Below are 13,939 nucleotides of genomic sequence, written 5' to 3'. Positions count from 1 at the left end.
TCTGTCTCAGGACAACTGCTGCTCCTTCTAGTCTCAAGAATACTATACCCAAGGTAAAAAAGAGCCGAAGTTAAATTTGGCAAAATGGGGCCAAATTTCCCAGTGTGGTACTTTCTGTTAAAAGTTTGAAAATGCAGCGTGAAATAGAAATACTGACACATGACAGCACTCGGCAGTCCACAATTAACCAAAACAAAGATAAGACTTTCAACTCACGTGGCATAGAGGTGAGAATCTCCGAGGCCACGCCCTGTGACCTTAGGATCTAGGGAGGAACTGAAGGTCAAAGGAGACTTGCTAACCAGGGGCCTCTGGGAGCTGGGCAGAAATCCAGACTCTCCATTCACAAAGGCCCTTTGTCAACCGCCCCGACACTGACCTCCCCCGCAAACACCTGCGCCCTCACTGTTACTGGACTGTTGGCCTGAAGCAGATCCCGGGCTAAAGCCTGGAACATACTCCAGACTCCCGATGAGAAGACCTGCGCAGGGCAGCATGGGAACTGACATTCATGGGCCCACATGGCCGTGCGCGCTCACCAACAGTGCTCACGTGACTGGGCATCGTTCCTGACCGCTCGTTCTGCCATGGCCCAGGAATATATTCTTAATATTTATAAAATGTTATTTTCCCAACCGTGGAAGCATAACCTACTTATGTTGAAAATAAATAAGTATATTAAAAGAAAGCTGAGTTAAAAGTTTTATTCATTCAACATCTCACATTACAAATATTTAAAAATTATATGCATACTGGTATAAATAGTCATTTGCAAACTATTTAATAACATTAATTTTCCACTAGCACTTCAACAAATGAACTCTTTTTAAAAAGGAACTGTGTTATATAACTTAAGAGTAGAACATACAAAAATAGGAACTTAACGTGAAAATGACTTTAATAAAAAATGAATTACCCTTATTTAAAATGCTATAATAAATACTACAACCTCCCCATACACAGTAAAAACTATATGGAAATTCAGCCAAGTAGCACAATTAACTGACATACTTAAATAACTTTTCCTTCTGATAATATGAGCAATACACTGGGGAAAAAAACATTAGGGATTAGTAAAAACTAGACACCCACTTGCTAAAAGTTTCACTTCCAAAAAATATAACAAAAATCTGATGAAAATTATAAAAACTAATTATACTTTAAATTTTAAAAATATAAAAAATAAAACAGTTGAATACAATATTGTCCCAATTCTTACAATGCTATCAGTCACAGTAGCTTTAAAATAAGATAATAAAATAAAGCAAATGACCAAAACCTCTTTTATTCCATTTTTAAAAATAATCTCAAATTTACATTAGTAGAAAGATTGATTTCTGATTCTTTTCTTTAGAAACACCAACAAGAAAGAGGATTACTCTTAACAGTAGAAAATGACATTTTTAAATGTCTGCAATTAAAAACAAAGAATTACACTGCAAAGATCTTTCAAAAGTTTGAAATAAGTATTGCACATAACTTGAAGTTAACTTGCCACAATTCATCACATTCAAGTTTCAAATCACCTTTTAACAGAAGATTCAACTCTTCAAAACAAAAGGGGTGAGTTATCAAGTCTTTCCAACAGCACTCTCATCAAATGCTAAATTCATTCACTGCAAGTTTTATTTTGCATTCTGCAGAGGTCTGTGTATGGAGAAGTATATATATTATACCAAAGCGTGGGGACCAGAAGGAGGAGGGAGAGGGCTCCTTTACATAGAAAATAATCAGAAACACTTTATTTTACATTGCAAAAATAACCATGTAATTACTCTGTAACTACATTGTAAGTACATGGCTGGTGCCATGCTAGTGCGCTAGAACTACATGCTTGGTAAATTGAAGTGATACCCTAAAATCTGTAAACTAATTACATATTAATTATGTTTTGAGTTACATGGTAACTCCCAACTACAATCCCATGTAATCTGAAGGACATGTAATCGATAAAGTTCAGAGTAATAGATAATAATTGTTTATGCCCTGTAAATTGAAGTGTAACCAAATAATCTGTAAACACACTTGTCACACAATCACAAGTAAATATTAGTAGAATAGCGATTTCTTACATTAGTCATGCATACTAACATTACACACCTGTCCCACGGCAGGCTGGTTTTTTTCTTTATATATAATTTAAAAGAGCAGACATCTCTGAATCAAACACTTAACATCAATTTATTAATATTAAAAATGGCTGAACAGTCACCAAAAAATGTCTGCGTTATGAATAATTTTAAAAACTTAGTAAGAAGCTGTAGACAATTTTGTCATTTTAAATTTCTACCCTATGCTTATGCATTTAATTTTTTTTTTTAGGAACTACAGTGTTATCTGTCATTTTCATGCGAATTTTTTTCATTAATTTGTGACTTCACATAGACTATCTCTTAAATTCTAGGTCCACCAACAGCTGGTGCTGGGAAGGATGTTTAAGCAACATGCTTTCTCTTTTCTGCAGACTCTAAAATAGCATTGCCAGTGCACAACATCCATAATTCAAAATGTATGCAGAGCACTGAAATGTATAAAAAGCAGAATATAAGAAAATAAAATTTATTAAAATTATTTATATTAAAAAATGAAGTATATGAAGATCTCTCAGTAATAAAAGTACAAAAAGCTACTCTTTGCAATATGAAAAATTGAGGTATTGCATAAAGAGATATCCCGTCAGTGAAAAGTGTGCCTAAAAATGTTCACTGTTGGAAAAACAAGATATACAAAAGTAGTGCATAACAAATATACATTATGTGCATGACAAAATAAGTTAGCTACAAAACACTGTACCGAAATTCAGCAGGTCATGTACAAAGGGAAAAATTATTATTCAAAGCTAGTTCTCAAACAGTGTTATTTCTTGTTAACTCATCACACCTGTTTACTGAGTAGGAACAGCACAATAGCACACCCCAAGACGCCTACAAGCGTTGAAAAGAAGAAAAAGAGGCAAATGAACATTCCACTTAGGATTATGTAGTTCAGGAGAAAAGAAAGTCCCTGACCAGCTACACGAGAGCACCCTCCGTCCACGTGGCTGCTTCCAGCCTTCGCGGGGGGCCCTGAACGCAGCTGCCGCTCTGTGTTGGACTACTAGGCAGCACATGCCTCCATTGTGACCTTTGGAGCTGCACAGTACAGCGTTCATTAAAGCCTGTATTAAAATAAAGGACTGCTTTTCCTAAAGACAATCGGGAGGGGCATCAGCCAGGTGGTTCCACCGTAGCGCTGGGGCAAGTCTTTGGTTTTGAAGGATCCAAGATGGTACTGTTAGGTAGCACAACTAGCAAGATTGCCATTATGATTTTTAAAAACGTTTTGCACACTGATGATAATCTTTTTAATGGTGGATAGGGCATTTAATAAGATAAAGTCAATTAAAATCAAAGTTCCTTCCAAGAGCAGGGCTTCAAGAGACTATTTGAAATTCACCCCGCAGCACACTGTCCGCACTTAAGAACGCCTTTCCGAGCTAGGGTTGTATTTATAATGAGGCATGCATTACTCGACGAAGTTGGCACTTCAAACACTGACTATGTCCCATGCTCAGTTCTGAAACTGTAACGGTATCTTATTTTATAGGAAGAGGAAGATAGACATATGGACCTTTGCAGATTCACACAGTTACTTAGTTCAACAGTGCAGAACACTTTGCAACTACTCAACTTTTTTTTTTAATTTTTTTTTTCATTTTCTATATTACAACTAAATTACAGGATACCCAGAGTAACTTTAAATCTAAAAGTAAGCCAATCAGCAGCCAATTAGTGTATTGATTTTGTCTTCCAGTTTTGGCTACAAGTGTATTTTAACACAAAATCAAAAGGACATCCTTGAGGTAATGTCAAAATGGAGAGCAAAGGCTGACACCTGATGAGTGTTAGTAAATTAGGATAGAGTTTATCTAGAACATCAAAAATAAAATGTAGCTACTTGTCCTTCGGGAAAGGAAATGCTACTTCTTCCACCAGTTGTCGTGAACTCTAGCTTTGGTAGGTTTCCTAGGGCTGTGACCAGATAAGTAAGTTTAAAAATAAATAAGTGCACTCCCCTCAGTAGTCAATTTCCCCAATTTTTACATTCTACATGTTCACACTTGTTTAAAAGAAAATAAACCTAGATCTGCCTACTTGACTGCTTCTGATGTGGAAGTAACTCCGAGGCAGAATGAAATTAGATTCGGCCTCTGAACCCTTCAATGAGTGAGAGGCTGCTTCAATCTTGCTCATGCATCTGCGTTCGCTTTAACATGCTATTTCCTGTTAGTAATTGTTAACTTCCTCCCCTGCCTGTAAAAGAACAGAAAGGGGATGGAAACAGAGAGAGGCAACAAGACGAAAGAAAAGAAAGAAAAAGGCAGAAGCGTTTCCCGGGAGACAAACTGTGTCAGGATAGACTAATAGTGTTATTGTTGCATGGTTATTTTAATAAAAGTATTCTTATATGTTATATTATTAACAATAATTTAATTAAAAACCCAAAATACTCTATCGTTTCATTTCTCTCTTAATCTCTCTCTCTCCTCTAAGAAAATGTTGCGGGAAGTATGGATACTCTTGCTCTCCAGCAAGAGTATAAACTTCCAGGCAACATGATGGCGATAGGAAAAAGGAGCTCATACATATTGTTTTCAGTGACACAAGAATCTACAAAACGCCTCTAGTATAGGCCATTCTTTCATTACACTATTGTGAAGTAAGACTGCTACAGAGGGCATGCCAGCGCGGAGAGGCTGAGGGGGGCAGAAAGAACAGAAGAGTGCACTTATTCTGAGGCCTGAAAATGAGCACTGTAGTTCTCTAGTTCCAGCGGAATGAAATATGCCGAGGACGGTCCCCGCCCTCCTTCACCAGGGGCTTGTGGAACTCCCTGCCAGCACGAGAATGAATAGCAGCCCAGCAATATTCACAGTAATACTGCAGACAGGTAACATTAGCGCAGAAGAATGGAGCAAACTTTCCCCCGCAACGGGCCCCCTGACATTCATCACACAGCTGATCATCCAAGACGTATGGCTTCACTTCCACCTGCAACCAAAATAAAAGGAAGGAGTTACGTTTTCCGTGACACCGCCAGGCCACCGTTCCTGTGCGTGCGCATTTCCATCCCTGTCTGAACGACTCTGCCAGGATGCCCCACCTTCTCTTATTGAAGTTAAGAGAGTCCATCTTTTAAGAACCCGGTCAGGTTTTTATACCCATCATTTTACATTTTTGTCATATTAAATCAACACTTTTCAAAGGCAAAAAGAATTCCACAGAAATAAAGTGAAGGCAGCTGAGCATTATGAAATTAAACCCCCGGGAGAATTTTCACAGACACACACCAGCATTTTAATGAGTGGATTTGGTTGTTCATTATATGTGGAATTATAGTTTAAACAAACCCAACTAAGAGCTTCCCGCTCCACAAAATAGCCCTTCGCTAGTCAAACCCTGACTTCCACGGCGGCTTCTGAGTGGGAATCACGCCTGGCTGGCGCTTCTGCTCACAGCGCACACATCTGGATTAGAATTGCAAAGCTGCTACTCTGGGAACCCACATGCAGCTACTTTACTCACAATCTCGCGCTCTGCGCCCTCCGGGCAGTAGGAAGGGTTTACTTGAGTCTAAAAGCCAAAGGTGCATTTAGGAACTGGGCCTGCTCCGGTGTTCAATAGGCTGCCTGTCATTTGAGCCTCTCGAGTATTAAAAATAACCTGGCTATTAATTCGCCAGTGGGAATAACGTGGTTGTTTTTAGTCTTGGACTCGTGGTTGAAACTGCCTTATACCAGATTGTCGTTAACGCCGGTGCCATCCAGTTCTGACAAAGGGGAGCCGGGACCCACAGGAGAAGGGTGGCAGGGGAGACAGGGGCAGGCAGAACTAGAGCACTAGGAGGCCACGCCAGAACGCTACAGAGAGCAAGAGCACTGGTCGGAGAACTGCATCAGAGGAGTAAACATTAAGTCTCACTTTTTAATGACTAACCTCACAACCCTGACACCTGTGTTGGAATGAAGCAGTGGAGCCAGAGGCTGTTTACTCAGATGTACTCATTTTTTAGTGTGACTCAAACACAGGAGGCCTGTCACTGTGGCTAACCCTGCACCTTTCTCCATATTCACAACAGAATCACACCCTTCTCTTTAAGCTGGTCAGCATGATGGCACTATGACCTTACAGTCAGTACTGCCTCTGACACAGAATATACATGACATGAAGCATGAGCAGTTTGTGTAAACCACTACTGCCTGGGTGGATTCTACACGCCGACTCGAGAATAGCACATCTACCCACCGTTGGGAGCACAACGCCTCAGAGCGCTGGGCATCCCAGCCAGGCCTCAGAAAGGTGCCGTCTGCCAGGATACAAGGAGCCACATGAATGCAAATCAACGCATTGTTTCCTCCACATCCACAGGGTCTGTCTATGAAAAAAGTCAGCTGAACTAAACACTGCTCCCCAGTGCGGTCGCTTCACACTCTGAGTACATTCTTATCAAACTAGGAACAAACCGTTTGCCTACTGGCCGTCGGCACAGGCCACGCTATCTACCAGACCATGAACTCATGAGGACAGGGCCTTCTTGTCCTTGGCACAAGGACAAGAAAACATTTGTTGAATGCATGGAATACAAAGATAAGAAATGAATCTGTGAATGCAAAGAAATAAGATACATAATGGAACGTTTCAAATACTTTAGAAAGTAGAGGGCAAAGCTGTCTTTGCGGTTTTCTCCAGCCCTTTGATTCAGAAGAGAAACCCCACAAGGAGGAATGTGAGGTGGAAACAATGCTGACAGCTCCCACCTCGCTCCAGGCAGGACAGGCCGCAGGTGGAAAGACTGTGACTTCCTCTACTCAATCTGTTATAATGACAGATTTCTAAGACATGCAGACCTAGAAGTAAATTTATTCAATCATTTGTCACATAGTGCACTGGAAAGTAGGGCTCACTAAGGTCCTCATAATGTCCCAGGATGAAAAAAAAAATGTCAGGAGACCTCAAGGACATTCATGTTTGTATACTTGCTAAAACATAGTAGGAAGGATTTGGTAAATATTGAATGATTGACTAACTGAAGAAATGAATGGATGTAGGTGATAGCTTAGGAAAAATTAAATTGATAAGTAAACTGATACAGGGTTCTGGTTAGTCTACTCAAACAAGGATACAGAAGCAATTCCTAGGAAATTCCTACATGTATTATAGAACATACACCTAGAGGTCCTACAGGCATAGCTGTCAGCTGTCAATTTATGGTCATATAAAATTTCCCCATCCAATCTGGTAATGACACAGTTAGAGGGCCATCTCTAGAACTTTCCAGAACGCAGTCTAGGACTTACCCGTTTATCTATCTCTCCATGCTGCAGCTGAACAAAGCGGGCACTGATAGCAGCTATGTAACTCTGTTGATTAGAGAAGGCGACTCGCCCGGCTCCTTTTGGGTACTTCAGCTCAGGGTCGGTATCGATCCCAGCATAGCACACGCCTCCATACAGCCGATCCATTATCATGGCAAGCTCCACTAAATAAGAAAGACACAGAGAGGGGATCTGAAATCAGGAGGACTCAGCTGGCTCACCAAAGGTTTCATCAAAAGCAGCTCATCTGCACTCTGAGCTCATGTCATTATAATTATTCAAACCAAGCGTTATTATGACCAGTTGTCCATTTATCTTTTAACTAAGGGCAAGGGCTCCGCTAGATATTTTACTTATGTTCTCTTTTCCTCTCCACAGCAACCCTATGAAGCAGGCAGTAATTTCTTGGGGAAACTGAGGCACGGAGAAGATGATCACTCAGTCCAAGGTCACAGGCGGTGGACAGGCACTGCTGGGCTTGGCACCATGGTCTATACCACGCTGCTGCCATATATTCACTGGTTAACAAGGTCTGGCTTAGTGTAAATCATGGTTTCAACACGAGAAAACTGATTTGGTAAGCTTTGTCTGGAGGCCCTTCTGGCTTTTTCCATCAAAATCTTGTGACCTTTCCCCACAGGCTATTTGCCAATTTCTCATAAAAACTTGAAATAACGAATGTATCGCTTTCTCCATTATATGTTACAATTCTGAAACTGCATTCTTGTTCATTTTCTGATCTTTATCGTACTTATACTACCAAACCTCAAATGAGTTGATGGGGATGAAATTTCTTCTGTTAGCACTATGCTAAAAACACGATACACTGCTGAGACCGGTGTTATATTTCAGAGCCCAGCAAGCAGCTGATAAGCAAACGAGGACATGGGAAACAAACACTAAACATGGCAATCCAGCATCTGCTCTTGAAGGGCGTCGTTTATTTTCCGATGATGCTGAGAGTGACGGTCATGGGCATTATAAGGAACTGCACTAAGCATCCTGCATCGATTATCTCGCTGAACCCTCAAAACAGCTCTATAGAAAGGAGATACACTGACTGCTCCCTTTGACAGACGAGGACATTGAGAATTAGAGAAATTAAGCAATTGTCCAAGGTCACTCAACTATTAACTGAGAGCAGAGCACATGAATTCAAACCCAGACACTTTGATTCCAGAACTCTCACTCTTAGACATTAACTCAACTGCTTAAGGGAGAATTTATCCCGAGAAAACTTTATAAAATACATCTTATGCTAAAGGGTGAGGAAGGTCTTTTTGTTTAATCATACCTGCCCGTAATGGTCGAGGAACACCACCAACAAATATAGTTTTCCGTGGGTCAAGAGGCTGTGAACCATCCATCACAAAGTCACTGTCACTGAGGTTCCAAGGCCGAATCTGCACCTGGGGAGTGTGCAAACCCAAATGTCTCATTCTCAGTACAATTTGTGGGGGGGAAATGTTTAAAACTATTGCAGAGTACTTTATATTTTTAAAACAGTATTTCACATCATTAAAAGCAATAAAGCTGTAAAACTAGAAAATATTTAAAAATAGTGTATCCTAACCCTGCATTTCATTTTTAAGAGTAAACTGAACAAAGGTGAAAATGTGATGCCTATTAGAAGCTAAATCTATTATTCAGAGGAAACTCAGCTACTTTATCAAATGCATTACCAAGTGAAGTCTTCTAATAGTAAAGATTTACCAATGTTTTAATTAATCAAAAGTTCAATGGCCAAATAATATGCACAAATATACAGAATGTCAATGTTAGGAGCTTGACAACAGTAACAAAACTTCATTCCCAGTCTGCTTACAAACGTGTCAGTGAATAGAAACATCAAGATGCTGTGGGTTTTTCAAACAGAGTAGAGATGGAGGCAGAAACCAGAAGCTATTCTCATGCTGGAATGCACTTACTGGTTTGTCTTTGATAGTGGGACTTGAGACACACAGGTAGAGCTTCCCATCTTCTTCAATACACGCATCAATGAGAGCCTGGACAGAGCTTTAGTCTTGAAATAGCAGCAATGCATAGCCTGGTGAAAAGGGGAGAAAAGGCGTAGACGTTCTCCTAATTATTATTATTATTGTTTTTTGCAACATTTCAAGAGAAAGGAAATATAAACTAAAACTAATGAAGGGGAAAGGAGTTCAATTTCTTTTTAATTAAAACAATATTCATACCTAAAGTCTGATATCAACAGTAAGTTCAGTTTGATATCCTGAAACATCTTTTAGAGTAAAATTAAATTTGAATTGAAAGTAACATATTAGGTAGAAATTTTAAAGATGCATTTGGGAAAATAGAAGTTTAACAATGGGAAATTTTACACTGAAGGCAAACATTTATGAAAATGGTAAACATTAAACAATAAAAGGACAAATGTACGTGGTATATTGAATCTTGAGAATTACCTTTAGGAGGAAAATAGGATTTGCTCTCTGCCTTATGAGGCCAATCCACAATTAAAGGGCCAAAGCGACGGAAACTAGCTGTGATCTCATCTAATAAACAACAAAGCAAAATAGATTTCAATATTTTTGTCATCATTTTTAGGAATTAGTTTAGAAAAAACAGTTTCAAATCTCCTACTTACATAGCAGTACAAAAAAGTCCCCCCTCAAAAAACAAAAACAAAAAACAACTTCCGCATCCCTTCATCTAGACTCCCCAACTGTTAATATTGTGCACAATTGCCTCTTCCCTTCCTCCTACCTGTACCTTTATATGAGTCAAGCTATTTACCTGTCTACCTACCACCTATCATCTTTTTCTGACATGATGCGCTATATCCCATAATGCAACTGTTGTGGCCCCCTCAACGAGGTCACTTCCTTATGTACTACCGCACAGCACTCCCAATCAGGAAGTCATACTGATACAATGCCCACATCACAGACTTTATCCCAACAGCATCTCTCTCTTCCCTTCTAATCCAGAACACGTGCTGTATTTGGACAGCATGTCCCTAGGGCCGTGGTCGGCAAACTGCAGCTCGTGAGCCACATGCGGCTCTTTGGCCCCTTGAGTGTGGCTCTTCCTAAGCCTTAGGAGTACCCTAATTAAGTGAATAACAATGTACCTACCTATATAGTTTAAGTTTAAAAAATTTGGCTCTCAAAAGAAGTTCCAATCGTTGTACTGTTGATATTTGGCTCTGTTGGCGAATGAGTTTGCCGACCACTGCCCTAGGGCATCATCTTCTCCAATTTGGAACAGATCCTCATTCTTTCTTGTCTTTCACGTGCTGGACAGTTTTAAAGTATGCAGGCCAGTTATTGTGTAGACAATGCCCGCCTGTCCGCGTACTGTCTCCCCATGACCATAAGCATGCTGCGCATTCTAAACAGAATTCCCACCTTTATAATGCCACGCCATCCTGTCCTAATTGGGCTTGTGAAGCTTGATCACCTGGTCAAGTTCATCTCTGCCCACTTGGTGTTGTGTTACCCACCAATATTACATTTCCTCATCAACTGTGGCCTGCACTAAAGACTGGCCTGCACCAGCTACCACAATGAGAGTCTACATCTTTTTGGAAAATACATAACTGAATTTGGCCAGGGCAGCACACACAGACAAAAATGCAGTTAGCACTTATGTCTTCCCTCAACATAATCCTTGAGTTTTCCGTGATGTCTGCTCCCTTTCCTTTCGTCTGATCATTTGCTTCTGCTGGTTCCTAAAGTCCTGCCCCACCCCCTTCCTCTGTGAGCTAGTGGTATAGGCTGCGATAGGAAGATACGAAAAGAGAACAGCGCAATCAAATCAGAATACCTGGAGCCAGGTAAGATTGTTGTTATCATAAGAGTGACCTCTATCTATGAGTTTCCTACTGTGTGCCACAGCCTGGGCACTGGGCTCTGGATGCTTCTTTCTAAATATACCTTCATCGATGTCAGGAGGCAATCCGCCCACAAACACCTTGCGGGAATATCGCTCCACTCTTTCTCCATTCTGGTGAGCGAAGCAGTGAGGTGAACCCAGGCCACTATGAAGAGGTTGATCCCCGCGGCCATCATCCAAAAATCCATCTTCCATTGGAAACAGTGAAGACTGACCTGGAATAGAAAGCAGGAAGAAAGCTAACAGAAAATGTTCCAGGCCACTGGTTATCTTGCACAACAAACAAGGCAAGCAGCTGATTCAATAAAACTGTGGCTTTTCGTTTTCTCACTGAATAACAAATAGCACCACTGCGATATGCTCTTGAACTCCCATCACCTTCGAGTCCCAACTGAGTCAGAGAGAAAGGACACGGTTAAAGAGAGGGCTGCTCAGTTACCCCTCTGGGATCCAGTGAGGTGGACGGAAGTGCAGCGGGGAGAGCACTCCTTTGAAAGCAGTTGGCAGCGCACAGCAGTGCCTTGGCAGGGCCCTGCGGCCACTGGCAACCTAGACATGTACACTGAGTATCAGATTCCACTGTCAGATGCTAGATCGCTAAAACTTTAAAGAAAACAACAATAATATGGCCTGCACAATCTCCTCTAAGAATGTCCTTAAAATGAACGTGTTGATTTTTAAAGTGAGCACTCATCTTAGTTACACTAACTAATGGGATACAACTAAACCCACTTAATGCTATTACCTAACTTCATTGTCTGGTCTAAGAGAATGTGAGATTTTTAGGCATGCTAAAGACGGATTTTCTCTCAGTTGAGTAATCATCTGCTACAGTGCTATCTAATGCTAACACCTAGTCATTAAGTTGGATGTTGAAAATCCCATCTAGAAATATAAGCAGAAAAGACCAGAGATGCGAGTGTTCGTATTCTTCCCACATTGACCTGACAGCAAGATTCGAGCTCTGAAATCATGAGCAAAACACAGAGCTACAAGTAAGTGTGGAATCTCCCCGCACTGGCCACTGCTCAGGCTACCAAGCACGTCCAGGTCCTGCACAAGGAGCTCGTCAGTGGGCCCTGCAGAAATGCTCTCAAGTGCTCTTCCTTCACGAAAACATTCCAATGTCCTTTGGTTGCCACACTTCTCCTCCCAACTTTCACTACTAAACACAAATAATAACAGTATTTTGTTATCCTGTAAAATCACAGCTCAAAGAGGTTATATAATGAAGACTAAAAAATGACTATAAAATTGGGAGGCTATTTCCTGAATGATTTTCAAAAATCACTTACAATTGGAAGCGGAGCTGACTCTTTAAAATTCTCTAAAATTTCTAGAGCTTTCCCCCCAATGTTTCAAATGTATATGATTAGTTACGTATATAGCTAATCACCTTTTAAACCAAATGCATTTTGCTGACTTGGTTAAAAAAAAAGTAGACAAGGTATTCAAGTATAATTGAACTTCTAATATACTCAGGTATTTGAGATGATTGGGGCTGTGTTTTCTTTTTTAAAGAGTCTTAACTTTTTTCTCCTAAGAAATTCATTTTAGAAAGAAAAAAGGAAACAAATCTTTATATATAAATAAGTTGACTTTATAATATAATATAGGAAAATTATTTTAGTTCAAATCCAAATTCTACCATTTTGACTCCTTAAAACGAGAATGTCTATAATGTTAACTACAATGAATAAAGTATCTATGAATCAAGCCTAGGTTTCATTCACCCACCCGCTGCCCCATGAGGGTTAGAAATTGAGCAAACTTGGATCCTCTCCAAATACAACTATACATTCAAAAGTTAGAAACAATAATGTTACCTCTCCTTCGCCCATATGTCCTTGCTGCATGTCAAATGAGAAAAAAAAACACACAACCTTTCAAACATTGTCAAAAGGATCAACTGTGATTTCATCTACCAGCTTTGTAATTGAAAAAGATTGGCTATATATAATTTTGTCTAAAAAACAAAGGATCTGGATGGTGAGAGGTCAATCTTCTACTTTCTTTTTTTAAAGTTCTTCAAGGACACTTGTTTTAAGGGAAGCTTTTTGCTGTAACTATCACTCAAGGTCCAAACTAGTATAAAACTAAAGGAGTATGTCACGTGATCTAAACCAACTACCATATCAATCTTCTTTTCTCTCGGAATTCCATGCTAACTAGCAATTTAATGAACATCACAATATTTAATTCTTGGCTATTTCACCACGACAGGAGAAATAGCAATTGTATACTACTCTCAATTAATCCCTAATAAAGAATATCATAACACATGAAATCTTTAAGCAATTTATAAACTTCCTTTTGGTCAAAGGTTTCTTGACCCTAATCAAATCTTCTACTATACCTCAAATGTTGAAAAGTACAAAGTTTGGCATTTTATCACCAAGCAGGTGACAGCCAAGAAGAGCAGTATATTCATATTATATGTATTTTCCTAAATACTCAGGAAATGGCCACATGAACTTCTAATCAGAAAACTTTTGAGAAAATGCCTTCCCTGAAAAAACTGGCATTTACAAGCCCAGTCTGTCCAAACACCTCAATTTTATTTAACAAATGTTTCTGGAATGCTCGCATTGCTGGGCACTATGGATAAACACACACAGCCCTGACCCACGGCCACGGAAGTAAACACTGAGACTGTCATGTGTCTATTCGCTATGATAGTTAGGTGACAGGTGCAAGAGGAACAAACAGGGGAGGAACAATTGTTGT

The 13,939-nt window shown here is 39.9% G+C and overlaps 1 protein-coding gene across 1 annotated transcript in view; it reads right to left on the bottom strand.

The window, feature by feature from the left end:
- Window positions 1-689: 689 nt before the first annotated feature.
- CPEB4 (cytoplasmic polyadenylation element binding protein 4) overlaps window positions 690-13,939 on the bottom strand; it is a 54,509-nt gene continuing 41,259 nt past the window's right edge. Inside the window, 6 exon segments of the mRNA XM_015565100.1 lie at window positions 690-5,030; window positions 7,337-7,518; window positions 8,649-8,763; window positions 9,283-9,401; window positions 9,781-9,870; window positions 11,254-11,427. Of these exon segments, the coding sequence (XP_015420586.1) occupies window positions 4,803-5,030; window positions 7,337-7,518; window positions 8,649-8,763; window positions 9,283-9,401; window positions 9,781-9,870; window positions 11,254-11,427 (908 nt within the window). The 3' untranslated portion in view covers window positions 690-4,802.

This window comes from Myotis davidii, unplaced genomic scaffold, assembly GCF_000327345.1.
Source record: "Myotis davidii unplaced genomic scaffold, ASM32734v1 scaffold399, whole genome shotgun sequence".
NCBI lineage: Eukaryota > Metazoa > Chordata > Mammalia > Chiroptera > Vespertilionidae > Myotis > Myotis davidii.
The sequence above is the reverse complement of the archived record's forward strand: the minus strand, read 5'-3'. Positions and strand labels throughout refer to the sequence as shown.